Raw genomic sequence first — 27,942 nt, forward strand, 5'->3', positions numbered from 1 at the left:
CAGACGACCGAAAAGGACGTAACGGACGAGTGGATGTAGCAGTAAAAGGTCCATTGCTATAGGCCACTGCGTGATCCGCATCATGCAACCGTGAACGGGTCTGAGAGGGGAAAAAACACAAAATATCCTGGTGAAAGGTGTTTTCTTCACCATTTCCTGTGAGGATTTCTTGTCGGCGTGAGATCTAGGTCGCGAATGTTGGGAACAGGGAACTTCCGCACCATTTAAGCAACTAACTACCATTGTTCAGGTTTTCGTGGGGGGAGGACCAACACCTGCCCAGGAAAGGGTCCAGGCAATAGCTGGATGAATGTGGCTTCGAACGCCGTGAGATAAATGCCATAGTTTGCGAGACACATTCACTCCATCATGGAGTCCAGGTGAACTACCACGTTGCAGATGTTTTTCATCGATGTCTTCCTTTATCACACACACACACACACCCACAGACACGCACGCACAACATGACAGTCGAAAAAAAAGAGATGGTCTTTTACGGTCAAAGTGTCCAAATCCTTAACATGGGTCAGTGAGCGACAGGAAGGCTCACAATCCTGAGAAGAAGAGAAAAAAAGACGCCTACTAAAAGAAAAAAAGTCTCAAAATGACTGAAAATATATTAATAGTGTTTTTTCTCTGTGTGTGTGTGTGTGTGTATGGTAACCATTTTCCTCGCTGCCGATGGATGAGACCTAGATACCTCCCAGAACGCACACCTTGGAAATTCGGGCAACCTTCTCCAGCTCAGCTCATCATCCCGTTTCCGGTTCATCTCGATCTCGTGCACCAAAAGATTGTCACTCAAGCCGTCAAACCCTGCACACCATTTACCCCGGGGGGTAATTTCAGTGTATGGGTATGGGTTGTTGTTGTGTTGTTGTTTTTTTGTCTTTTGGTGTCCCCAGAACCTGGCCGGCTTCTGTATCAACTTTCCTTTGTCCAGAAGGTGACCATTCCAGCTGCGTTGCGCGCTGTCGGAAATGTTAATGACAACGGCACATCCTGCCGGCCAGGCGATACTGCCGGCCCGGGGGTGGGACGGTTAATGGGAAATTGTTTGGTCTGTCGCAAGATCTGGTTTGAACTTTTGTCTTGATTTGATAGTGGTGATGGCGGTAGTTAAGAAGGTTTCAGGTGCGATAGAAGCATAATTAGATGCGTAAAATCATAACTTATATTCAAAAGTGAATAAACTTTGGCAGTTACATTCGCTATTATTTAACAACCTTTTAAACATTTATTATAGTAAATAAAATGCATAAAATAAAGCTTTAAACGTGTATATGAGTAATAAGAAGATAAAAAATATGCACAAGACTCAACAAACAATTGAAAAGAAGATGAAAAAGTATAGTTTTATTCAATAATAATCATCAAATTTGAATCAAAACGCTTCTTTACCACATTTCGCAATAAAAAACAAACAAACAAAATTGACCAGAATACAAAGTGTAGTAAACATTTCACCCAGGTAAGATTGTAGCACTTTCCTATGAGATATTTACCGTGTACATTTTAAGTCAACAAAACCCTGAACACAGCACAACATTGGGCCGAGACGCGTAAGTGAATGTAAGCAAAATGAGAACAGCGATTACGAAATCTGGCAAGATATGAATTCATTAGCCTTCGAGCAACCACTATGCGCTCGCAAACAAAAACAAGTTACAACAACTTCCCCCACCAGCCGTCCCTGCCCCGGCCCCTATTCGGAAGCGGATCCTGTTACCGAGCGGAGCGATCCTGAACAAAGAAGCTCTCGTAGATGTGTGTGCCATCGACGAGTGAGCCGCCCGATGAGCAAATAAAAAGCTTCTTCCCCCGTTCAAGCGAGCTTATGTAAGTCAGTGGGCATCATCATAACGGCAAAAGCGGGAGGGCGTCTGTTTCGCCAGGCCTCTATTGCGCCACCCCGTTCGGCCGGTCCAGCCTGGGAGGAGGCGGCGACATGATGTTAATTAATTTTGCTTATTTGAAATGGTCGTCTGGGTGTGTATGTGTTTGTGTGCGTATGTACGCGCGAGGATTCGCGCCAGTGTGCGCACACTCACGTACCCCACAGGATGGAAAGATTCGTCGACCAGAGGGCAAATCGTTCTGGGTTGATGATTATCTATTTACGGGTGTGATTCCACCCCGGGACCCGGAGAACTTTTGAGGCGTACTGGTGCCACCCGCCCCCACCAGCCCACGCCAACCTCACGCGTGAAGTGTCACAGGGCAGGAAACTTTTCTTTAAGAAAAGCGGATTAGAAGAAGGTGTGCAAGACTAACACCTGGTAATTAGCGTCGGGACTTCCTGCCTCACAACGGTGCGTGTGAGTGTGAGTGAGTGTGTGTGTGCGGTACTCGTGTCGTTACGCTGTAAAGTGAAAGGAAACACTAAACGGTGTAACGAGCAGCTGGAACAACAAAACCCACCGATCTGTGAACGCGTGCGGGAGAGGAAAAACAGCCGTCGTGGCAGCAAATTAAGCAAAATGAGGCATCCGCTTCAGATGCGTATTGAACGAGGCGGATAATGATGGGCTAAACTAGTTCGCAATTTTGATGCGCACTGTTGCGCGGCTGCTGTAAAAGTTCTAATTAGAAACGGCTATAAGCTTTCGACAGTGCATGAGGCTGAAGTGGTGTCGTTGAAGTAGTGATTGGTTCAAAAGGGCGGCTTTAACACGAAGGAAAGTTTCTTTAAGTGCCTTGGGAAAGGACAATTCTCTGTAATAGCATACTAGGTGTATGTTTATAAATGATTAAGTAATTTTGGCTTCCAAGAAAGGTTAGTCCAAAAAAAATTGATAGTGTAGTTGAATTAATTAAAACATTAGACAAATTGATTAAACAAATATAATAAAACGTAAATTAATTGTTTGAAAAATAGGAAACTTCAAAAAATCCACATGGGTAGATTACACATAAAAATGCACAATTTAAACACGATTAAACAATTCTCGGAAAAGTATAAATATTAACCACAATCTATTACAACTATATATATTTATATCATCGATTTCGAGAACTTTCAAAATGTCATTTTATGACAAAATGGTGGACGTTACAAATTATTAGTAATTTTAGACAACAAATATATCTGTGTTTAATGCAATAGAGCAATAAAGAGTAGTTACTGTGGAATATACTTTGACTTTGTCTTCTGCTATTGAAGATTTTAAGATGAACTAAAATTATATTTACTTTAGCTAAGTGTTAGATTTATCTAGTACTTAATATCGAGTTTAATTACTTTATCGTCATGTAGTAAAAAATGTTGATTGAATTATCAAAGATGTGAAACTATTGAAAGCTTACCTCGCCGTCGTCTATGAGCGTAGAATCGCTGCTGTCGAGGTGATTGTCTATCCTACCGCTCGAACTCAGCTGTCCGGACTCTAGCCATAGTTTTTTCCAGTCCGTGTTGGCCAGTATGGATTTGTTGTCTGCAATGGGTGAGCGAGATAAAATTAATCGTTAGACAGCCGGCCCGGTCAGCACGGAACACTAAATGAAACAAATCGCTAATCAGATAAATGAAACTGTGGGGTGTAAAGACAAAAAATAAAAAAAAGACAACCTGAAATGGCCATCCAATTGTTTGGTGCTGATACGCGAAACTGATACCGATCCTACCCTAACAGAGAGCCGTTCGTGAGTAGCAACGATCAACTCTGGACAGGATCCCGTCCGCTTAGACGTCACGCCGTCGAAGGTGTTCGAGGAAATTTATTACCCTGCGCTGACCCTGCGCTGATGGGCCGTGTTTCTGCAGCCATCCGTAAAAGTATCAGCGCCAGTTAAAGTACCCAACCAAGGAAAAGTTACTCCCGAGCAGGAAGGCAACCGCGAAAACCTTCACAGTAACATCTTTATCATCGAAGCGCGTCATTAGAGTGTGGTTTGCCGCTGGGGGTGATTTTTTTTCTCCCAGCACACAACCGATTGCGGGAAAATTCTGCTCCGAAGTCCAGGGAGGATTCTCAACCAAGCTCAACAGAGAGAGAGAGATAGGACAGCCTGTGTCGACCGTTCTGCGAAGCTCGCAGCAAAACGGAAGCATTACGCAAAGGGATGGAAAGTGATTGCAATGGTGGAAGTTTGGTCGTTTGTAAATGTGTGCCCTCGAGGCCAGGCCAGGTAAATGGTGAAGCAACCGAGCAAGCAGATTTCGATAATTAGAATCTCAACCATCAGGCACACAGTAAGTGGTGGCGTAGAAACTGTGCATGAAAGGGATGAAGGAAAATTGCTGATTTTTCCCCTATTACACGCGAAACGTGCTCCGTTTTCAATCGTTTCCCTTTCCACGTCGGAAAAGCTCGTCCCCGGGTTAGGTTTTTTTTTTGCCAGTATTTTTGCAATCCAACCGAACGGTGGTCACAGACGATTATTTCTCACTGTTTTTTTCAGGATGAACTTTTCAAAAACGTGCGTGATTGCTATGGATGAACAATTCAATTATAGCTTTCAGTTTAAAATTAAAATCGTATAGCTGCCCCTGTACAGCTTAATGATGGAGTGGTGAAAGTAAAAGCGAATATTTCTACCAAGCTGAATTCAACATCAAGCGGGATTTCGCAGGAATTCTTCACTTAAAACGATCAGTAAATCGATATCTCATTCGTTTTCCTCTTAAGTTGTGTTACTCTATCACATGTGTTCCATCCTCATACCAAATTACTTCGAACTTTATTCCTGCCTAATGGGTTTTAACCTCACCTACATCATGTTTCGGCCAAGTGCTGTTTGCAATTGAAGTTTCAAATTCATCGTGCACTCCACCACCTTAATTCGTGTGCAGTTTTAAATTAAATGGTTCGAAATCCGACACGAACCATTTACATCGTCTACAATTACATGCCGCCATGTAGCGGGCGTAAAGTGTCCGTTAATCGATCGAGTTTTGGTTTGACGCTGGCAGTGTGCTGCAATGCTTCCAGAGTGCTATCGGTCCAAATTGGGTCCGCCTGGAATGCGGGGCAAAAGTGCACGGAAATGCCTCCAATTAGTAGCCTGTGTATGTGCGGCTCTTGTTTGCGCACCGTATTAGCATGGAGTCGGTTCGGAAATCCCGTACGGAAAGGTGGGGGGACCACCAATCGGGACCAAAGGGCAAATGGAAGCAGTGCTTCCCGGTGCGCGTGCACGGAAATGCCTCCGTGAGGACGAAACACCGTTCGGTCCAATTTAGTGCAGCGGCTGAATTTGTCGAGTTGATTTAGAATCAATAATCGAGGTTCAATGAATCAATTGCGTATCGCTGGATGGTAAATGAGTGTGGTATTTCTCGGCTTAGTATGATTTGCGTGTAGGCGTGTGGTGTGTTCTGCTTTTTTTTCGAGCAAACCCAGCAGCAACCCCGAGTACGCAGAGGCAGCAATGTAAGAGGAAAAGTGCAAACATTTCATTACCATGCAGCGAAATGAATGGCGTTGCACGTATTTAATTGCATTCTCCCGGCCCAGTCTGTGCCTTTAAACTCGATACGCTTCTTTAAACATAAAGTGAATCGCAATCGAGTACGTTCCTCCAACTCGATCGACCGAAAGGGGGTACACATTCGATCATCAGGACAACAGGCTTGGATTGTGCCACTTGATTGAGATGAAAGTGGAGCTGGGAAATTTCGAAATCGATATCCATTAGCAGACTATTCGCCCACTTCGTGAGCCGCGGATGAAGTGTAAAGGAATATGCCCAACCGTGGTCACGCCGTGCTCCATCATATCGCCGAGCTTCCACTAATGCCGCTGCGTTAATGAAGGCTGTGATGGGGGGGCGGGCCCAAAGTTGGTTAGCGAAAGTTGCACGCCGGTCCGACCGGGCACGCGAGGTTGATGATGGAGAAGCAATATCAGTTTGCGTGGAATGTGTCGATTAGCAACGAGTGGCGAATGGATCAATTTAGCCAAAGCTGGCGTTTGAAGAGTTTTGGGAAAGAATGTAAGAATTTAAAATTGAGTGGGAATTGATATTCATGAATAATAGTAGCTGTGTAGCTAGGCAAAAAACTTTGGCAGGATTATTTCATTTTGTGCGTTGCTTAACAAGGCAGAAACATTAGTAGCTATTGCTTTAGAGCGTGATGCCTGGTTTGGAGAATGGGTATTTTTTGGTAAAAGTTTTGCGATGATGAGTTTGTACTTCAACCATTAGGTTGGGAAGGAAGGGCCTTAAATGTCAGAGCTGCAAGTGGCAATAAACGAAATTGTTTCACTGCTTGCTAGGGTGCCACTGAGCTACATTTGGAAGGAATTTTAATATCTGAGATCAAGGTAATTCACTCAGACCAGGAGAACTAATCTATCAACTACAACTACATATTAAATTCAAGTATTTATGTGGAGATGATTTTACACCAAAAAAAAGTTTTCTGTAGTTGCTCTGTGTTTGTGACCAATATTTTAATGTGTGCCGCCCAGTGTGCTGGGAAAGGACAATTGACATGTGTCAAAAACTGTCAGAACAACGTAGGGGACTAAAACCGACAAGGCGTGTTTCAGGAACGAGTCTCTTAGTTTTTTACTTGTGTTTTGGTATCACAGGAGGAGAAAAGGACTAAGTGATTCTTCGTTGCGAAATACAACACTCTGTATGCCCATGAAAAGTAGGGAATGGTAAATGATTTTCTGAACAAAAGTTGAAACCATTTCAATTTTACTAGTCGATATTCGTAACGATAAAATATCCTTTGCAGGAACAATGTTATCTACTTAGTTTAGCTGATGTTCAATACTACTAATAAATTAATAAGAATCATTACTTTGCTATTCGAGTTCTACAAACTCTGCGAACGCAGCGTGTAGGTGTTTTTGTAGTCAATTAATCCATTATTATATCGATCATGTATGTGTTGGAGCGATCACATATTTCTCTCTGTGTCCTGTCGCCAGACATTGCAGCAAAACAATATAAAACTTAATTGCTAATAAATCACTGAATAATGTCTCACAACAAATATGCTCCGCAGCAGCAGCAGGAATCGATTCACTGCCCATGACACGTAAATTAGGCAAAAGTTTCGTACCCAATCGCACGGAATAAGACGATTGGCTTTCGGGGATGGAAAGTTTGCCAAAGCTCATTTTCTTCGCATGAAAGCCGACCCGTTTCACCGCGGGGCACGACCCTGCTAGAGGAACGCATTGTGTGCGTGCGTCCATTTTGTGCCCATTCCAAGCACTGGATGTGCTCGTCCACTCGCACAGTGCCGCCCGCAAATTTACAGCACCGACGATAATGAACTGCGAACATTTCCTGCCGATCGAATCATAAATCTTGCCGCAATGTTTCCCTTCTCCATCCGCTTCCCTTGCCCTGAAAAGTGTTTTAAGTTTTACCCGAGCCCGAGAGTTCGAATCGGTTCAAAACAATTTTCCCAACTTTTGCGCTTTGTTTACGCAACCGACGGGGACCCCGGGAAGGAAGAGAATAGAGAAAGCAGGAAGCTGTCGAACCACGGTGCCCACGGTGGGAGACAGGAAAAAGAAATCAACTGACCCTAATGTTTATTCTTTCCCAATACACATATAGACACATAAATGGCGTAGAGCGAAATTTGTATCAGTACACTTTGCGAATGGCCAAAAAACGGTAATTGCTTGGGAGAAAACTTTCCATTCATGTGCGGCGATGGAAAGGGGACGGAAAACTTTGACGCAAATGAAACGCAACAACGGCAACAAAGATGGCCATTTCATTTTATTTTACTTTCGTTTTCTTGCGTTTCTGCGCGTCAACACAAACACGGCGATGTAAAGTTTGCTGAGTGCGAAGGAATCCCCGAAAGCGTCGAGCGCGCTCGATGGGAAAAAGGTGAAACACAATTATTGATCGTTCGATCTTCGACGGCTAATGGCGTCTCCATCATGGCGGCCGGCTTTTCACCTTTCGCTCACCGGGCCGCACACGGGCACACCAACAGCAACAACGTAGGCACAGTGAATCCATCATGTGCGAGATGAGCGGAGAACAAAAAAAATCGCTCACACACAAACTCATCCTCCGCTGGGCAGGAGTTTTTCACATTTGGTTTCCCCCCTCTCCTGTGTGTCAACACGTCGTCGTCGTTTTGGTGTAAAAGGATAAGTTCGAAATCCAATTCCCACAGCAACGGTTCTTTTGTGCTCAGTGCTTTCACTTGCTGCTATGCTCCGTTCGCGTATGTCCACAAAAGCTTCCACCAAACCCGGGATGATGTGACCGCTGCGAGAGTGTGCCTTGTCTCGTGCGACTCTACCCCACGAAAGCCGATCGTGTGCTGTAACTTGATCGGGTGGTTTTAGAGGAAGTTTATTTTATTTCATTTTGCTTTTCGGCTGGCATCATCTCCGCATGCCTCACAACCTCAGAAAACACGTCCAAAGTAAGCAAATCAAAGCAAGGTTTGTGTGTGTGCGGGGGTATCGGTAACACGTCCGTTACGGAACGTTCCGGAAACTGTCCTTCTCCAATCCCTGGGAAAGCTACATTTGTGCAATGCTCCCGCGTCCCGGCGATGGGGGACGTGTTCGGACCCGGTCGTGGGTAAACTTTCTTTCGTGCGATTGTTTTCCCGTTTTTCTTTTTCAATTTATTTGTTTATTTCTATCAACATTCCCAACCATCGGGTATCATCTGGCAGCTGCGATGGACGCAACCAGTAAGACACACTTGAGCAGAGAAAGTGAGCTCTATTCATTGGGGAGCGTACTGGATACGTCGGATGGACGTTTGTTGTGTGTTTTCCTGTTCCGTCATTGTTCATGCGGGGAAGTCCGATGTAATTGGTGGGAGCAAGGAAACCCGTCTTTTGCCACGGCGCGGTGCCGTTCTTTGTCCCCAATGGCGAGCTTTTATAATAACGTTAGTCGAAAGATGATACACTGGGCAGATACACGCACGCACACGTGCGGTTTAGCAGAGCGAATTGGGACCTTCTTCATCTTTCATCAGCAAATTTGGGCTGACCGGACAACAGGACAGCACATTATGATGTGTAAGATGATGCGGTTTTGGCGGTGATCCACTTGTAGCGTCAATCTCGACAAAAAAAAGCAACAAAGCAAAACAAAAATTCAGCATGATGAATCACTGTGTTTTGGTAAGGGAGTTGTCTGTCTAATCTCGAGAAGAAGTTGAACACAGTCAGTTCGTGTCCTAAATGAACGCAATGGTGCCACTAATCTATCACCACTTGCAATAGGTGAAAGACATCATATGAAAAGCTGTCACCTACGCTCCATAAACATCACGGGTTCGGAAAACCGTCCATTATCTCATGTCTGCTTACCCGCATGTGTCGACAGTAACGGCAGGTAAACCCCAAAAAACGGGTTCAAATAATGACGATCAGTCATGAATCGTGACAAATTGCAAACGCAGGAAAAGCACATAAAAAACACCCCACACCGAAGCGATTCTACGGAAAACGACCCCAAAAACGACGTGTGCCTTAAATCTAAATCGATGGCACCGGGGAATCCCCAGGTCGCACCAACCAAAAGACGGTCGCGTTTGAAAAGCCTTTTCCCGGAAGGACACGGGAGAAAATTTTCGGCGAAATAATTGGTTTGGCTGTTGGGAGCAGCAAAATGGTCGTCGAATGGAAATTGACAGTGAATAGGGGTACCGATAGGGGTCGTCGTTCGTGGAAAGTAAGTTTCAAGTCTACGCAAACTAAGATGAACATGCTCGATGATTTGCGTTTGATTGTTTGCGTTTTTGTCCTCTGAGGGATCGGTTTGCTTTGGCAATGTTTCGTACGGAAATAGACTGATATCGATGATGAGCAAATGGGATGCGAAGAATTTCTACCATGCGATGGAAATTGTCTAATTTATTCGATTGCAATACACGGAAGAATAGTTTCAAACAGAACGTGTAAAAATCGTTGTTGCACTCTGGTCACATGCGGACTTACTTATTTACTTCTTTAGGCGCTACTTGGAGGAGTCCTCACTGTCGTGCGCCGTCCCAGCCTTTCTGGGACTTCAATGTAATTACTTCATCTCATTGAGTGCCTACCACGCCTCCTCTGTCCACGTGGACGACATAAAAGGACTTTACAGGCTTGGTCGTCCGGTGTCATTTGCTTGACGTGACCAACCCACTAAAGCCTGGCGAGTCTAATGCGCTGTACGACAGTATGTTCGCGGTACATCTTATGAAGCTCGTCATTATAGGGGCTCCTCCATTGTCTTTTCACAAAAATCCTTCTGAGCATCTTTCTCTCGAACGCGGTTTTGAGGTTTAAACAAAGTCCATGTCTCAGTGGATTTTGATATTGAAAATGAGTGAGTAGACATGTGATTAAACTAGAAAGATTTTTATACAATCAATTTTCTTTCAAAAATTTTCTAATAACATTAAAGAAATTCACATCAATTTCTGAACATAACGAAAAATCTTTAAAATAATCCAGAAATATCGGCGAGTTTTCCAGTGGAACTTTAAAACCGTGTAAGGAAAAACACGCAGCTGAAAGTAAACTTACAAAAATAGAAGTAGACTGTCTTCAGAGTAATGGATCGTAAGATAAAGTTAAATATCCTTTAACAACGCAACCTATTTATACTCAGTTCTTGATCAATCGGCTAATCTCACGTAAATTTCAGCCAAAAATTCTTAAATACTACTTGAACGTTAAAGCTCATAACTTTTTTATTTATTTCAAACTTTACCAGCATCTGAAATTAGTGCTGGCTAAGAGTTGTTTTTTAACATACTCTAAGAGTATCACAACAATAGAATGAATACAACACACAAGCAGCAAACAACATATATTCCATCCTTCCGCTTGAGCTGGCTAAATACATCAGATCCAACATCGTTTTTAATCTCTGATCGTTGCCCTCTGGCACAAATAATAGAAAGAGAGTTTGTGGTGTTTACCATGCAATAAAAAAATGGTAGATAACAGCTGAAAGCCTGCCTACGGTCATCCGGTGGCAAAGGGAGGCAAATCATACCCAACTGCCATATTCCATTATTGCCTTCAATTAATAATCGATCTCTTCCGGCACTACCGGGCGGCTGAAGGTACTGAGTGCCAGCAGGACCGAACAATCCTGCCGACGAATCACCGCTCAACGAGTGTTTCCGATTCGTACTGAGCTGATCTGTTATCGCACAATAGTATACGGCGCCTGCACACAAACACGATCCTGGTGCCCGTGTCTGATTTGCTTCCTTTACTATCCTCCCTGGTGCTGGCGGGACGGAGAAGTATGAACTTCTTCCCCGCGCATGCACATGTTGTGCTCGGTTGTGTTTTCTGTTGCCGTACGATAACATCCTTAGAAAATGGAATTTTCCAAGCTGCAGAAAAATAAAGCACAACGAACAGAACGTCACCGCTATCGTTTTGCCGTGACAAGTCGGCCAGTCAAGCCAGCAGAAATGAGCCGGGTATGCGGGTGAACAGCAGCAGCATGCTTTAAGTGGAGCTTATTTTTGTTGTCTTGGTTTGCTTATGCTTTATGCTGCATGCTGAGCCCGTGTACGAAAACCAGTACCAGTGCGCATGTATGTGTGCGTTCGATTTCGACGAAAACGAAATTAAACGAAAGTGCTGCCATGAAAAAAAAACCTCACCAGCCTACATGGAGCGGAAGTGGGCCAATGCCGCGGCCGGGGAGGGGGAGGGTGTACGGGGCACAAAAATATGGCACCGGAGTGGGTCGGGGAAATAAAATAAAAATAAAACTTTATGGTAACGGATTCGGTGCGCGATGGCTTCGTCTCTTCTTTTGCGATTGTGCGAAAGACCAAATCACGCGATGGTGTACGATAAAGGATTTCGATTATTGTGGCGTAGATGCCGCCGCCGGCCATGATCTTCTGGCGAGAGGCGGGGAAGAGCCAGCGAAAAAAAGGGAACAGGGAAACCTTCAGCATTGAAGCCTTTATCGGTCTTTACATGTCGATTGTTTTGCGGGCTCCGAAACGCCAACCTTAATTTCTTTTCCATAAAGCCCTAGACCCGGGCTGATTGTTAAAGATTGCAAATGGCTGATGCGTACTATACGCTGCGAAGGTTAAAAACAATGCGTGTGGAAGCAATGCTATTCGGGAAATATTATTTTTAGAGCGCCATTTAAAAGCTTCCGACACTAAATCGGTGTGCCTAGTGTGTCGGTTTTACCGCACCGTATTCCTATTATCGCACGCTTAACGATGAGGATCGATAATCGGCAGTGTTGCGTAGGAACAGTTCCGTCGACTGTGTGCTTCAGAGGATGCCCCGGAATGGCCATATATTGGGACGGGCTTCGGACGGCTAAGAAGGTTCGCGGCATTCCCTTAATTGATGCTGTGAGCTGCGAGTTGGCGTCAACGTCTGAAATCGCAAAACTTCGACCAGATCAGGGTGATGGTTTTAATGAAAATTAAGTTTATTACAGTACACAGCAAACCGTTAAAGATTCGTGCGACTCATTTCGTCGGGCCCTTTTGCTGGCTGTGCGGATAGAAATCGTTCGCCCATAAAAGAAGGCTAGAAAGAAGGAAGGTGGGAAATTCAAGGAGTTTGTAGCAGAAGCGGATGGGGCTGGAGCAACTTTTCGAACGGTTTGGCAATATTTAGTGATATGTCCGGGATTAGTCTTATTACGTGCTGCTTTTGGAGGGATTTTCTCACACAAGCAGCCGTAAGCTGTCATTTTCATGAGGATCGGATTAGACGCTCAAAAATGGAACGGAGATGCTTTTTTTGTCTCTCTCCTCGTTCTGCTTGTTCGGTTCACGCTTCCACTTCCCGGCAGACTGGCATACCGGGTAGATTGTCACAAGTTGTCAAGCTAACGAGGGCCGGCTTAGTGTGACACATCATCCGTTCGCTTCCGTTTTGAATAGTGCCCGAGAATTTACGAAATGAAAGTTGCTAAAAAGTTTCTGATTGCCCCCCTCCGCCTAGCAAAGTCTCATCAGCTTGGGCGAAAAAAAATATATAAATGAAATCATGCTGATAAAATCATTACTTTTTGTGTGAAGTTTATTTTTAGATCACATTTTCCCCATCATCGCAACTTGAACTTGTGCGATGAAATTTTTGTGTGAACATGTTAGGAGATGGACCTTTTGATGTTTTTTGGATTAAACAGAATATTAATAGAGACCAAAAAAAAAAAGCGTATCTTCAGCTACCAGCATCATGCAGCGAGAAGTTCCACTTGTTTCCAGCAGAGAGTGTTCATTGATTGTATAGCCCGGTACCGGAGCGTACCGGAGATTTTTATAATTTTTGACTCATCCTTGTTTGTGGATTCAGCTTATACAAAAAACACAAAAAAAAAACAAAAATCAACGCCCTCAAAACATGGTTGTGCTTCAAAGCGAAAACGTCTAAATCAAATAACATAAATCAGATCCGCACGGGAAGCAAGAATGTGCTTGATCTAGCTGCGTGGGTAGGTTTTTAAGCAAAAGGCTATTTTGGGGAGACTAGAATGGAGCTCGAAATGTGCTTGATGGAACCATCCACCATCCAGTGGCATGCAGGCTTACGTGCTAGCGAGTGATTAATGAAATTGGTGAATTTTAGCCTTGTTTGGCAAGAGTTTTGCAGCTCATGTAGGAATATTTTTAATTGGAGGCATAGCATGCTACGAAGCTAAGAATGAGGAATTATGCTGCTTGATCCGACAAGCATTCCCTAACGGTGTGAAACGCATTAAAAAGAGAGCCGTTGTTAAAAGGGAAGATTTGGCTTATTGTAATTAATTTTGATCCGCAAAGTCATAGCAACGAACGTATTCACTATGTATGAAGAAATGCTGTTTTTTAAATGATTTCTATTCAAAACCTATATCCACAAACAAATTAGGTTGGATGATGCAGGAACATTGTTTCATATCATTCCTTTCTGAGTAAAATCTGTTTCCCTAATTATGACACCTTTCAACGATTAATGATGAATGTCATAGTTCTTGGAAGCTTATGCAATACTTAGCTCGTGGATGCATTATTCACAAAGCATCCAATTAACCATAACTATGAGCTGCTTCCTTGAAAAGTGGAACCCCTTTAACCACATCGCACCTTGCATTTAATCACATTTATCTCCTGCGTGGTAAAGGCATTTCCTCGAAGCATATTATCTGGTTCCACTTGCGAGAAGACTGGCTGATAACGTAGCCCTCATTGTTGACATCGGATCATTATCTGCTGCATTGGATGGCATCAAAACACCCATCCAATCGCTAATTAACTTCTATCAAGCACGTCCATTCAAATGTACCGCGGTGATGCATTGTATAACCCTGTCTTCCATCATGAATTAGCATAATCGAAACGAGGAAGGTCAGTGCCTTTGTTTGCAAGCGTCAACCATGATGTAAATGAGATCACGATGGCAATGTTCGGAAAACACACACACACACTTACACAAGGAAAAAACGTCTCATTCGACTTTAAGCAGGATAAGCTTCAAGGAATCGATGACATAATGACTGCATGAGACCGGTTCTGTTGGCTGCATATTGAGCCCATCTAACCATGAGGTACTTTAATTCACCATCGACATTTGGCTGGGTGGATGAAACCCGATAAGCACACCGAACGTAAGGATAATCTGGAATTTGTTTGTTCTTTCCGGGTGCCGGTAGCTACCATTGGAATGCCCGGTTTGATGTGATTAGACATAGGTATGTTGTTTGCAAATAGAATTAGTGGCCGACACAGCAATGCATTGGGGCGCCCTGGTATGTCCTTGATGGTTTGATTTGGTATCGAAGCAGATTTGGCAGCAGGTGGTATTTTGTAATATAACTCAATTCCATCAGAGTTCCAGAATTTTGAGTAACAACTACATGAAGCGTTCTCCACTCCAATAACATTATCGCCAGGATTATTTCCACTTCTCAATGTTGTAAGGTTGCTTGTAATTGAACTACAAAAGCTCAAAGAATTCCTAATCTGCGATGAGAAATAGCGCAAGGCTGGATAGTAAATCCATTTAATTAATCATGAGAAAACTTCTAAACTATCATTTTTGTTTCTTGTTACCAACTTAGCAAAGAATGTCTTTAAACAGTACGATCGAATGCCGTAGTGTGGCAATGTGTCACGATGCCCAGACATTCTCCTTGAACATGAATGTCAAATTTGGTCAATTGCTTTCAATGCGTCGGTTTTGCATTTTGAATACCAGCGGTGGAATGTGTTTGATTCGTCTTTTTTCTGTCTTAAACCAATAGAGCGCTTGGAAGGTTTGTTTTTCCTAAGCAAACATTTGTGGCAAAGTCCGACCGACCGGCCGGAGGAAAATGCAGCAGGAGCAGTGTAGAATTGTAGAAGACCTATTTCTTAGCAAACCAATAGTCCGTGCAAGAGCCGCTCCGGTCTACAAAGCACAACTTGCCAACAAACCGCAACAACAAACTCTACGCTGGGCGTTTGTCAGTGAACCTCAAAAAAGTGGATGCAAGGTGTGGAAACCTGCAGAACGGGTGGGTTTTGGCATATTTTGCGTGACCTATCGTGTGCCTTCTGTTGGGCAAACAGTTGAAACTCGCCCCCAACGACCCCTGGGCAAAATGTATGGTATGGTATCGACCCAGTTCATTCACCATTTCTCGTTTCGTTGTTCTTTCGTTCTAGATAAACTATGGACTTTGGGTCGGTTGTAATGTGTCGATGTTTGACCGTATTGCTGCTCATCCGTACGATGATGAGGGACCAACTAACCTGAAACGGACGAAACAGACACGGAGGGTAGTCGGGCGGCAAAAGATGAAGTCCAGACAATCACGCTGAAAACTCACTTAAAAATGTTCGTTCTGTTTTTCTAATCCACCGGATAGGTTGATATGGCCGACAAAGGCCAGGAGAAGCTTCAGGGAAGAAGATTCTTTTATCCTTATAAAATTTCTCCACTCTCGTACCGCACCTCGCAGTAGCAGTTGAAAAAAAAAGGGAAGATGTGCTATTCTAAGTCTTCAAGCTAGTACCACCCGCAGGAAGATTCCTGCACTGGTGTGCTGTTGAAAGATAATTTATATGATGAAGGTCTACTGGCACGATTGGGTTTTGCCAGCGGGATGCCATGCTGACCGGAAAACCTTTTGTGGGGGGGAATAGAAAATGGGGCAAATTCGTAGCTCAAGATGCTGGGAGCGGGAACCGCCTGTTCAGATTCTGGCTAATGGCGGCCTGACGGAAAACCGATCATCAACCATCTCGTTCCGGGTAAATGAGGGATACAACATAAACGCTGCAGCATCTCGGTGCCTTCGATATTTGGTGAGCTGTCAGGTTTAATCAACTGCAGCAGCTTGATGATGAAGGCCGTAGTCATCGATGGACTGAGGGACATGCTTCTAACTTCTTAATTCCAGTCGATCGGATTAATACCAGTGTAGTGTGGAGCTACAGGGTAGATCGTGAATAGCTCATAAAACGCTAGTGTGAGTGAGAAAAATAGACTCACATCAACGAACTAAATTACTTTAAGACTAACAATTTATGTCCGTGTAACATTATTAAGTCACTAAAGAAGTCCGTTCAGCGTAAAGTTATATAATTATAATAATGTGTTGAAGACACTAATTTAGAGTTATAATTTTGATTTTTTAATGTTTATAGCTAAAAAAGCACGTTGTTGAGATTAAAGTGTTTATAAGCGGTAGGTGAAAATAATGGTATTATTTCTTATTTTAACTAATTGTTGTAGATGCGTCTAGAATTGAGGCATCACATTTACAACAAAATGTATCGAATTGTACATTTTTGTATTCAAATAAGCAAAGAATGAGAAAATTGTTATGTTAACATTACAGACAAAATGCCGAAAATTTTTCTCGCACCCTTGGGACCTTGAACAACCTTGCCAATCTCGCAGAACTGTCCGTGCTGAAGGCTGCTAAAAAGTTGTTCGCAGGCTTGTGTGCCGATGTGTACGGTACAACCCTACACCCTAATCAAATTTGCCGTCAAAAGCCGCGAGAAACAAAAGAACATTTTTCACATTTTCCCCGGCCACAAGGACATGCGAGCGTGAAACAGCGGAGTTGTTGTGCCCGCGAGCGCACGTACGTACGGGCACATTTCCCAGCCACCATAACGGCCCGGTACACCGCCCGGTCGGCATCGCACGCAGATGATACTTTATGTCGTGATTAGGGCAAGGTAATGAATAAAATAGAAGCAGATTTGAGCGTCCCGGAAGCGGGATGGTTTGTTTTCTTTTTATTTCCCCACTGATATGCCCAACCCGCATAAAGATGATGATGAAGTACGGCACGAGGTTGGCCGTGGTCGGGCACCGCGGATGGATGGAATTCGGCGCAACGCAAAGTGACACTCGTATTTTCTTGTAAGCATCCCCATTTGTTATGTTTGAAGTTGGAGATAAGCTTCACATGATTAAATAACTGCAAAACAACAAACAAGCCGAGCGCCGAAGGACGAAGCTTGGCGAGCTCCCGGTGATGGGACCCCATGATGGGGTCCCACTGTCAAGACAATTTTCCATCTAGCGGTTGTACATGGGGCTATGCACAGTTTCATTACAGTTTCATTCGAAATAAATTTCGAAGAACGATTACTTGTAAAACAGTTTGATGATGAAACTGGAATTTCATTGACACAGAAATAATCATTTTGAATAAAAAAGTTAGCACACATATAATTTGGTCTAGGCTGGAAAATTCACTGCAATTATTAAGAATCGAAAATTACTTGCAACGTTTTGTATACAGTATTTTGTATCACACAGCAAAAACTTAAATACATAGTACATCTTCCATGAATTGTTTGGTACAAATATACATTGTTCCTATCATGGGGAAATTTCAGAATTTATTCAGCGTGTAAAGACTCCACAGAATAACAAATATGATTTCATTCAATGTGGAATGTTTGTAACTGTTGGTTCAAGGGTTGAAAAATTCGTTCGCAATTGTTCGCGGAGAATAAAGAATTAATAATTGCTTCCGGTTCATACATTAATAGCTTTGAATGTTGATCATACCATTTTCCATTAAATAATTCCCGTAAAAGTCTTTTAAAAACTCAACTATAGCGTAATTACATCCAAGCTACTTATGCTATTTTGGCATCAATTGCAATGTCGCCAATAAAAGCTTCCTTTCATGTATGGAACTGAACAACATTGTTCATTATTCAGTTCAGGATGGAAACCGACGAGCGAAGAGCTAACGCAATGTTGCATAAATTTCCAGCTAGTGTATGCATGGAACCAATTTTTCAAGTAGTGGACGAAGCCTAAAAATTCGATGAAGTTGTCAGTTAGTGAATTCTAGTGTAAAATAATTATAAATTAAAATAACGTAAAAGAGAATTATTCAAAAACCATACCTCGATTCACCACGTTTAAAAAAGCGTTATTTGATTCTGGTCTCGACACGACGAATATTAAAAGCTTGAACTATTTATTAAACCGTTTACTACACCGCATAAACTAGGCTTTAACAAAGAGTAAATATGTGTATTGTGCACACACGGTAAATATAGTAAATACGACGAAAGAAGAAAAGAAGCTTTCGCAAAGCCACCATCGATGCGCGCTATCCAACGAACCGGCGTGCGGTTAAATGGACGTTTCATCACAAATAAAAGAAAAAAACGAGCTCTCGTTACAGCACCAACCCACCCACAACGAACGATGCCATCTTCCGTATATTCTTATGCTTACGCCTGGAGCAACACCGTCACCCACGCCACGCCTCGACGACCGGTGTCATTACGCTGGATCCCAGGCGAGTGAACGGTTCCCTTTCAGGTGTCGTGTCGAAAACCCTCAGCCTCCTTCCGTTTATGTTTCTTTTTTCCCTGGCCGGTGTGGTTTTGTACAAAAAAGAAAATTCGTTCATCCCACAACAATTTCCCGGTACCGTATGTCGTTCCGATCGAACGAGCATCTCTTAGCTCATCAAATGATGTTCCATTGTGTATCGGTGGCATAATGTGGCGTTTTTGGAGCAAACCATCGACGTTGCGCGTACAGCCTCACACCCGGCCACGCAAATGGTGACTATTTGGCTTTTCGGGATCGGGTCCTGCCATGGCCATCCACGCCCCGTGTTCCCACCCGCAAAAGCCCGCTGATATTTTTATCCTCTTCCATTACTCTTCATTCTAATCACCTTTCGATTGGAAAAACACCTTTTATCGTATGTTGCAGGGATGGTTGGAGGTTGGTTTTGGGGCCCTTAGCTTCGCTCCATTTTGTGGCCAGTTTCCGGTAAAGGGGAATGCATTGAAAGGGGCGGGTTGGGTTACAGACAGGGGACAAGGCAACACAAAAAAAAAACCTAGCTGAGTACCGATCGTTATGATGAATGGCGTCAGCACACATACACACTGGTCGGTCGCTTCGTTTGCACGAAAAAAAGGTGATTTTTCTTTGCGTTTTCGAATAGAAACGGTGATGGCGCACAAAACAGGGAACGCTCAGACGTTTGGTTCTTAACGCTGGACAGGTGTAACGAACTCGAATTTCATTTCATGCATATTTTGCGGTCGAATGGGTTGATTCTCATGTGGGAATTTGTGAGAAGCACACAGAATGGGGACTGTGGCGGGTAAAAAACATCTCCAGAGCTTTTTATGTTTATTTCTGCACGAATGAGCGGATTCCAAGTAAAAGTTGTGTGGAAAATGTTATTCCACCTATTCACACAAAGATTTTTGTTGAATTTGAATAGTTTTGTTACCCTTAACTTTATATAGGGACATTTTATAATTAAATCATTTCTCTTACTTTGACTGCATCTGCTTCCGGTAAATTTATTTCAATAAATCACAATCTCGAGGCAAATTAAAAATTGATTCCAATGGCTTGGCATCATAACGGACCATCATTCCAAAACTCACTCCGAAACCTTCGAGCACTTCTATTGAACAAATTATGCTGTAAACACGTGCTTCTAAGCGGACACGCGAGCATCTTCGTTTATGCGCGTTACACGGAATGAATCTCCCGAGTGAAAGCGAGTGGAAAATAAAAACACCCAGAGCTAGCCCAAAATGAATTCCATTTCGGTAGGGCGCTTCAGGCGCCAGGCAACAACATTCGCTTCTTCCCATCAGAGGCCTAACGTACGCCTCAAACTCCCGCCCCATCCAAGAAGGAGAGAAAAGCTTGCTTTTCGCTCACTCTCGTCTTCGCGCAGCGCGGCCCAGGTGTAATAAATTGGACCGCAAAGTAGGGAAATAAGTGGAATTTTAATTTAGTTCTTCCTGACGGGCATGGGCGCGTGAGTTTTGTTCCTGCGTTTGCTTCATGCGCTTCCGCCCGCCTTTGAATCGTGACGAATTTTCTTATTATCATGATACTAAGCTTTTCATTTTCCGGCTCCCCGCTTTTTATTTTCTTTGCCTCCCTTTCCGCACACGGGAGTGTGATTTCGGGATTCGTTACATTGGCCGTGGCGCTAGCGGGAACGTAGAGAAGGAACACAAATTTTGATTGATGTCGTGTTTGACATGGTTTTTTTCGTTCGTTCGCTTCCCTTGCTTGCTGTTGCTTCGCTGCTCCGCGTGCCATAGCAGTGTTGGCCACACGGAAAAACCCGGTCGAAAGCTTGGTTGAGCGAATCAGTCAAGCAACGGCAAACGGAAATCAAGCTCGCACGGCCGTGCAGCGACGCATAGCAAAGGAATTTTAGAACTTCCTTGCCGAAACTCTTTTTTTTGTTGCTGTTTTGCTTTCCAAACGTTCTCTTTTATACAAAAAAAAAACCCTCAGAAACCATCCATGTGTAGGGGCCAAATTGTTAGCTCCCGCTGCGTAGCGTAAAGAATCCCACAGGCCGCCGGGTTAGGCCGTAATGAGAATTAACTTGTTTTTCATTCGAGTGCACGAATGTAATATAATTTCACCAACGTTACTGGTATGTTTTTGCCGAAATGATTTCCAACGAACCGGTTGCACAACACAGTTTATATCTTTCCCGGGCGACGAAGCATCCAGCTTTATTTCCCACGCGTCACACATTGCCTGGGTGCCTGGGTGCGCAAGAGACACACGCACACACACACGTGGTGCGGGGTCGTCACCCTACGAGAGGTTGTTACCACGCGAAAGCTTTGCTGCGAGGCTTGCTTTTTTATTCCGTCGGTGTGAAGAAGGTATGAAATAAAAATAACACATCCATCCACCAGCGGGCGAATCTTGCGCCAAGAAGCAAACCAAAACCTCAATTAAGCACGGTGACTGGCATGTGTCGGTTCTTGTTCGCCGAATCGGTTACGAGCGCCTGCATGTAAAAAGGGCTCATGCAAAAATCAACCTTCAATTACCACGCCATCGCACATCGCACAAGCCAAACGCTAAGAAACCAACGCATTATCTAGCTCGGCACGGTTGGTTGAAGTCGAATACAATTATGTGTGTGCGTGTGTGTGATTGTATGTGTGCTGTTGCAAGTTTAGAGATTCTACTTAAAAAAAAGGAGCGTGCCTATAAAAGGCACCGATTTGAAAGCGCCTAGTCAGGCCAAGCCAGGCGCTTTTTTTGGTAATGGTTTCCTATTTCCTGAGACACATCTTTAGACAACCAATTACTGTGCGAGAATGTGATATTTTGCGTGAATCATGGCTGCTGCCAGGAAGACAAAATAAAAATGAACCGATGAAAAGCAGCTGGGTTTAATGAAATTTCCGTTTCACTAAGGCGTTAAAAGATGTATTGAATATTTTAGGCAGGGACAATCGTCAGAATTTTTCTGGCTGCTTTGGAAGCAATTATTTTGCGAATGTTCACATCCTTCAATTTTATGTTCAAAAGGTTCCACGTATCATTAGCAAGTGCTGCATAATACCAAACTAAGGGCAAGTGGGAATGGCTTTTATCAACAAATTGCGATAGAAATGGAAATACAGTTTAATTGTACCTGTTGCGCTGTGGTACGCAATTTGCTAGAATTCGTAATAAACTTAAACGTGTTTTGTTCGCAGTTATATGTAAATATGCGTACAAATAATCATAGCTTCAACATAACAAACTAGTTAATTGGTTTCTCGAATCATTGGTATCATTCGAAGAATTTGTTCTATGTTATCTTAAAACAGCTTTTATACTTTCGTTTCGATGTTTTCCGCTAAAGGCATCGCACACGAAATGACAAGTCTGCCTAGAACAGGACAATTTTTATTAATTGAAGACAATTAAGCAAACTTTTAAGACCATTTTTCCGCTTCCAAAATTAGCACAATAGATTGAAATTGGTACACAAAGCGGTATTGGCACTGGAGGCACTCTTAAAATTACATTAATCATAAAATTATGAATAAATCATAAAAAATTAGCCTTTAAAAAATTATTTTTTAAATTTTGCATATCAAATTACTTAAGCTGGGTTTTAATGACAGAACGACAGAGTCGAATGACAGATCATTGTTCGACTGTTTGACAGATATCGTCTTAAACTATAAATTGTATATCTTTCATCGAAAAGGGATCCCAATAGTAGAAAAGAATAAAAGGGATGCTAGATGTTTGGATAACTAAGAAGTGCTTTAATTTGATTACTTTAGTTAATTAAGCGATGTTTATAAAATATGATAAGATAAATGGTGTAGCTTAACGTCGTCTTTCTTGTTTTTCCTTCCATATTGAATCCACATTTCTTTTTAAATGAAGGTAAAAGATAAACGTTGCTGTCGTGCATCATTTTCATACTATCTGTTGCACTGCAAAGACATTGTAATCCATTTTGCTTTCAACACCTTCATCTGTTCCCGCAAAGCTCTAGAAAAAAAGGAGGACGGGCACAGTTCGCAAAGCTTACGCGGTTACGCTTTGACACCACATCAAACGGTCAACTTGTCGAAAGCCGCGCACCGCAGCAAAGTTCAGCTTGCCGTAAACCGCCTATCGCGACTAGAATCCTACCTAGAATACAAAAGCCCCAACTCATCCGTCAGCTTGCCGGATCTACCGTTACAAAAACGGCATCGGAACAACACACGCCAACGCCCCGGTACCGCGCTGCGTGCGTTTGCAGCATTTTGCACCATTTCGGGCTCGCACGGCTGCGGTATATTGCGGTCGACCCTTTTTCGATTTCCACCGGTCCCTTTTGTCAACGCCGCACCCCATCCGTTGCCCTAGAGCTGGTGGCGCCGGTAGTTGATGCGCTAATCCGTTGTTTGCCTTAGCCGACGGGGTGCGTCGTTGTTGGGACGCTTTCGGGTCGCTTCGGTACAAACGGTCTTAGTTTCCAAATTTAGCGCTGCTGCGAGCGAAAGACCACTGCCACTGCATTGTTTACCGTCACCGGGAGCGCGGAATGGTGTGGCCGCTGGCTGGGTCATGTTCTGTAAAAGCTACTTTCGGGACGGATTACAGTGCGCAACTTTGAAATTTTCGTACGCGGTAAGTCGGTGAACGGTGGTAACAAATAAATTTAAAAAGTACACACACAGCTTGCCAGTGTCGGGGAGGCAGGATTTTAGGATTCCCAAAATGCGACAGTATTTCAGCGGAATCGCCCTGTGCGGAACCGTCGTAACACGTTCGCTCCCGGATACGCTGTGGGATTTATTTGTGTTTTTGTTTTGCCGCCGCCAGGTAAAGGCATCGCATTGATGAGAATCCTTCCGAGAGATGTGTAACGGTCGCATGGGAAAACTGGTAGGATTTAGCCAAAGGTAAAAGGCCCGCATGGTTTACAACCGGTAGGATAAAAATCCCAGCCCAATTCCATTGTCATCAGGATTAGAAACGAGCTTCATGAGGTGTCGTTTTGGTATCTTTACGCAGAAGCAAAACCCGACATCATGCAATTGATGGCATTCTACTGTGCATTAGTTGAGCCCCTCGTTTGCTTTAATTGCCGATGCAGCTAAATTGATGATGAGATCCTTTCGAAGAAGCTTGTCAGTAAGCGGAAAAGCTAACTCTGCGCATCGTAAACCTTGTATGAATTGCATAAAGTAATGTTGCACCCAATTCGCATTCGGTAAAACGATTGCTAATTGAGGGAATCATAAATATGTTACCTTAGCAGGAAAGTCTTACTTTTTAATGATAGAGCTTTGTCGCTCTTCATTAGAAACTGCCTGACCTGAGGTCTGAGCAGCAATTATACCATTAATTATACTCGCAAAAGTTGTACTTTATTTGCACTCGGTAGCGTTCAGGTTGGACAGAATGTTTTTTTTTGCTTTGTTCAGAGGAAATTTTCCGACAAAAGTTAAACTGTCATCAGGGTGGTAATTAATTTAACAGGAAAGCCATGTCGTTTGTTGGGTTTCGCCAGGCTAGTTTATGCTTTAGTTTCATAAAAGTTAAGCGTCGTTCTGTGTAAGGGATAATGAAACCAGGATTTTTTTGGGAAATTTGTGATTTTATGACCTTTCCGAACAGTGCAATATCATCGAAGTAAATACAAGAATTTCAAATAATTTATGGCTCAATTTTAAAACATAGGAATGGAGACGCCTGGTATTTTATGCCCGCAAGAATTCGATGTGTTAACTATGACCATCTTCGTGGTAGCATGGCAATTACTCCCCGTTTGTGGATGCGTAGGTTGCTATGATTTTTCGTAACAGTGATCCAGTAATAAACTACGGCAACAATATGGAGGCGCCTGGTAGTTCACGTGCTTATGAATTTATATATTTGAATTATCGGCATAAGGAAAACATTCGTTTTATTGCAATGCATTCTACAGAAGAAGTATAGTTGTGCAAAAAATGTCTCATATTTTCCGGCAAAAAGTTAAACTGATGACAGGGTCGTAATTAATTTAACAGGAAAGCCATGTCGTTTTTTGGGTTTCGCCAGGCTAGTTTATGCTTTAGTTTTATAAAAGTTAAGCAACGTCCTGTGTAAGGGATAATGAAACCAAGATTTTTTTGGGAGAATTGTGTACTTCTGACCTTTCAGAACACTGCAGAACATCTTCAAAGTAAATAGAAAAAATTCAAATAATTTATGGAACAAATTTTAAAATATAGGAATGGAGACGCTTGGTATTTTATGCAAGCAACAAATCGATGTGTCATTTGTGATTATCCAGGTGGCAGTTTGTCAATTGCACCCCGTTTGTGAATGCTAAGGTTACTATGATTTTTCGTAACAGTGATCCATCAAACGGTAATAAACTACGAACACAAAATGGAGGCGCCTGGTAGTTCACGTGCTTATGAATTCATATATTTGAATTATCAGCATAAGGAAGACATTCGTTATGTTACAATGCGAACTTGTATTTGCTTCTTGTAGTAAAGAAGAAGAAACCTTTGCCAAAAAACGTCTCATATTTTCACAAGCAGTTCGATTTGTGGTTTATCGATTGCAATGCCAAAGGTCAATGTAAGATTTACTGCACGGCCATTTTGCAAATTCCCAGAAGGCATTTCCAAACAAGCAAACATCAAAACGAACCGCCATACACCTGGCCCGTACTTGTGGGCTTGACTTTACACCGAAGAAATCGGCAATAAAGTAAGTTATCTTGTTTAACGCCACATCCATCAAAGAGCCAACCACACAATACCTGGTAACAGCTGCCTCGGATGCATTCTGCTCACGGTGCAGATAACGAAAAAGTTCGTCACAGCGGAGGCGACCAGCGGAAAAAAATGCCCACCCACCGATGGTTTCGCTTTTTCTTTTACACGTTCTAAATCAATTCCCGCAACCGCACCGTAGGCCGTAACCAGCGTTCGGGAGACCTTTGCCTGCGGTGAGCAATAAGTAGCTCGACTAAACGGTCAATAAATCTTCGCACGAGTAAGTTTTTGAAATTTTCGATACGATCGCCGGCTGCTGGGGCAGCTGATGGGCGTTTGGCAATAAATTTGCACCAGAACGCGGTTCGAGCCGGTGCACACTTGGTCGAAACAGTGCGGCTCGGTTCAATCGTGACCCTTTGCCGTGACTCGTTGAGTGTCGCAAATCGCGTGCGGCCGTAAGAATGATGAGAAGTCAAAAGGTATCACAAAACAGTTGACTGGCCGAGATGCAAGATACGAGGCGGAAGCTTGAGCTAGGTTCGGACTGATCGATTGCTATCGACATAAATTATGTACCGCACATGGTTCAACGTTGGTGGATGCGTGATAAATTGGCTGATTCGCGAAACCGACAAACGACGTTCGGGTATAAAAGCGAGAAGGACGTGACCACAATGGTGGGGCTTTTAAATTTGGCTTCCGAAAATGTCAGATAAGTTTGGGCAACAAAAGAACCGTCCGAGCAAAAGGACTCTTTTGTGAATAGAAATTTAATTTGTCGAAGGTTGGGAAGGAAGCGATTTGAATATTATTATTCATTTACCGGGAACTTGCGAATAACAAAAATCAATTAAAAGATTGCAGAGTTCCAAAAAATATTAATTGTTTACCATATCCTTTTGCTCACTGTGTAAAGACACACAACTTTATTATTAGACACAAGCTTCCCCAGTAAATCTTTTCAAAACCCTGGAAACCCCAAAAGCATTTTCAAAAGCAAGCTACTTTCCTGTAACTAGAATGGAATGATCGCATCGTACCAAATTTCCTGGTAATATTTTTCATCTTTGCGATGCCCGTGCCAGGAAACATCCACTCAAAGCTTACGCTAACGATCTCAGCTACCACCGAAAAGCGCACCGATGGAAGGGATGTGGGAAAATAATTTCACGCGAAATTTAAATTTCAATTCGACTTTCACTTTACACCCGATTTTGATCCGCCCTCTTATGCTTCCCCTCGCTACTCCACCTGCGATAGCGTGACGTACGCTTACTTTGGCATCGATTTGCCGATAGCAATTTTCACGTCAACGAACATTTTCCTACCCCCTTTTTTGCGTGTTGGCACACACACACACACGCATCGCACCGATCGATGAAGCCGGCGGAAAGGCAAGATCCGGAAGATAGCAAGCATCAAACTCAATTCCCGTCCACGCTAGGATGCTTTCTAGCGCTGGTGTTTAGTATGGGCATGGGAGTTTTTCAAGTTTGACATTCACACACAAAACTCCTTCACTGTGACACACACACACGGGCGTGCGCACCCTTAAAAACTCCACCACGCAAAGGCTCATGCGGCAAATAAATATGGCGCTTCTTGAGTGGCTGCGAAACGCATCACGGTAGCTTGCCGGTAGAAAGGCGTATAGAGCCGGGACGAGATTCAATCAAACTGCAATCAGGCTTTTGGAGACTCCAGCACCACACCACCCCTGGCCAACAGTGCCCTTGAAGCGGTTCGAAAATGCCACTGGAAAAAAGGCAACCGTAAAGAGGTGAGCCGTCACCGCCAGAAGGTGTGTGATGGAATCAATTCCGTTTGGTAAATTGAAAATAGTAGTAACATACTTAGCAGCGAATTGTTTGTTACTTTTTTTTGCTGCAAAAACGGCGTCACTTTCCGATCGGGCGGCGAACATTGATGAATAAATGATGTAGCTGTACACAATAGCGGTCTATATTTGTCGCTGATATAGAAAGCACAACAAATTTATCCTTTTGTTGTTAAAATAAGCAGGAACTAGCATAGTAATTTAATCATTTTGAATCAAGAAGTACCGAAAAAAGCGAGCTCTAGGAAATTGTTCGAAGTGGCTAAAGAATAACAGTACAAAATAAACTCTTATTAGAACTGAACTAAACTGAGTAGGCGCTGCGAGGCGATCGAAACAGTCGATCACTGTACACAGCTTTCCATAAACATGTTGTCGTAGCGTGAAACACCATGTTTTTCGGTTTATCCAATGCTTCTTATTTCTTCTTACTCAAACTCTTGCCTGTCCTACATTGTTTCCGCTGTTCACACGCTTGTTACTTTCGTGTTCAGTTGGATGGCGCACTTGGTGGATTTTCCCCTGGAATTCAGCTAACGAGACAGGCACTGTCGAAGGACTGGAGCGAAAACGCTGCCTACTTTGCAGACCGGTCTAAAACGTGGCCGGCTTGGCGCATTTATTCGCCATTGATTATAATATAAAATTATGTTAATTTATGCTCAGCACACACCCCGAAGCACACACACACACACTCTCTTTCA

General features: G+C 43.2%; 1 protein-coding gene across 1 annotated transcript in view; it reads right to left on the reverse strand.

Annotated features, from left to right (window-relative positions):
- The window catches only part of LOC128303025 (zwei Ig domain protein zig-8), a 123,740-nt gene that overhangs the window by 90,149 nt on the left and 5,649 nt on the right, over positions 1 to 27,942 (reverse strand). Inside the window, exon 2 of the mRNA XM_053039877.1 lies at positions 3,307 to 3,434. Coding sequence (XP_052895837.1) covers positions 3,307 to 3,434 — 128 coding nt within the window. The remainder of the gene's footprint in view (positions 1 to 3,306; positions 3,435 to 27,942) is intronic.

Source organism: Anopheles moucheti, chromosome 3 (genome assembly GCF_943734755.1).
Source record: "Anopheles moucheti chromosome 3, idAnoMoucSN_F20_07, whole genome shotgun sequence".
Classification (NCBI taxonomy): Eukaryota; Metazoa; Arthropoda; class Insecta; order Diptera; family Culicidae; genus Anopheles; species Anopheles moucheti.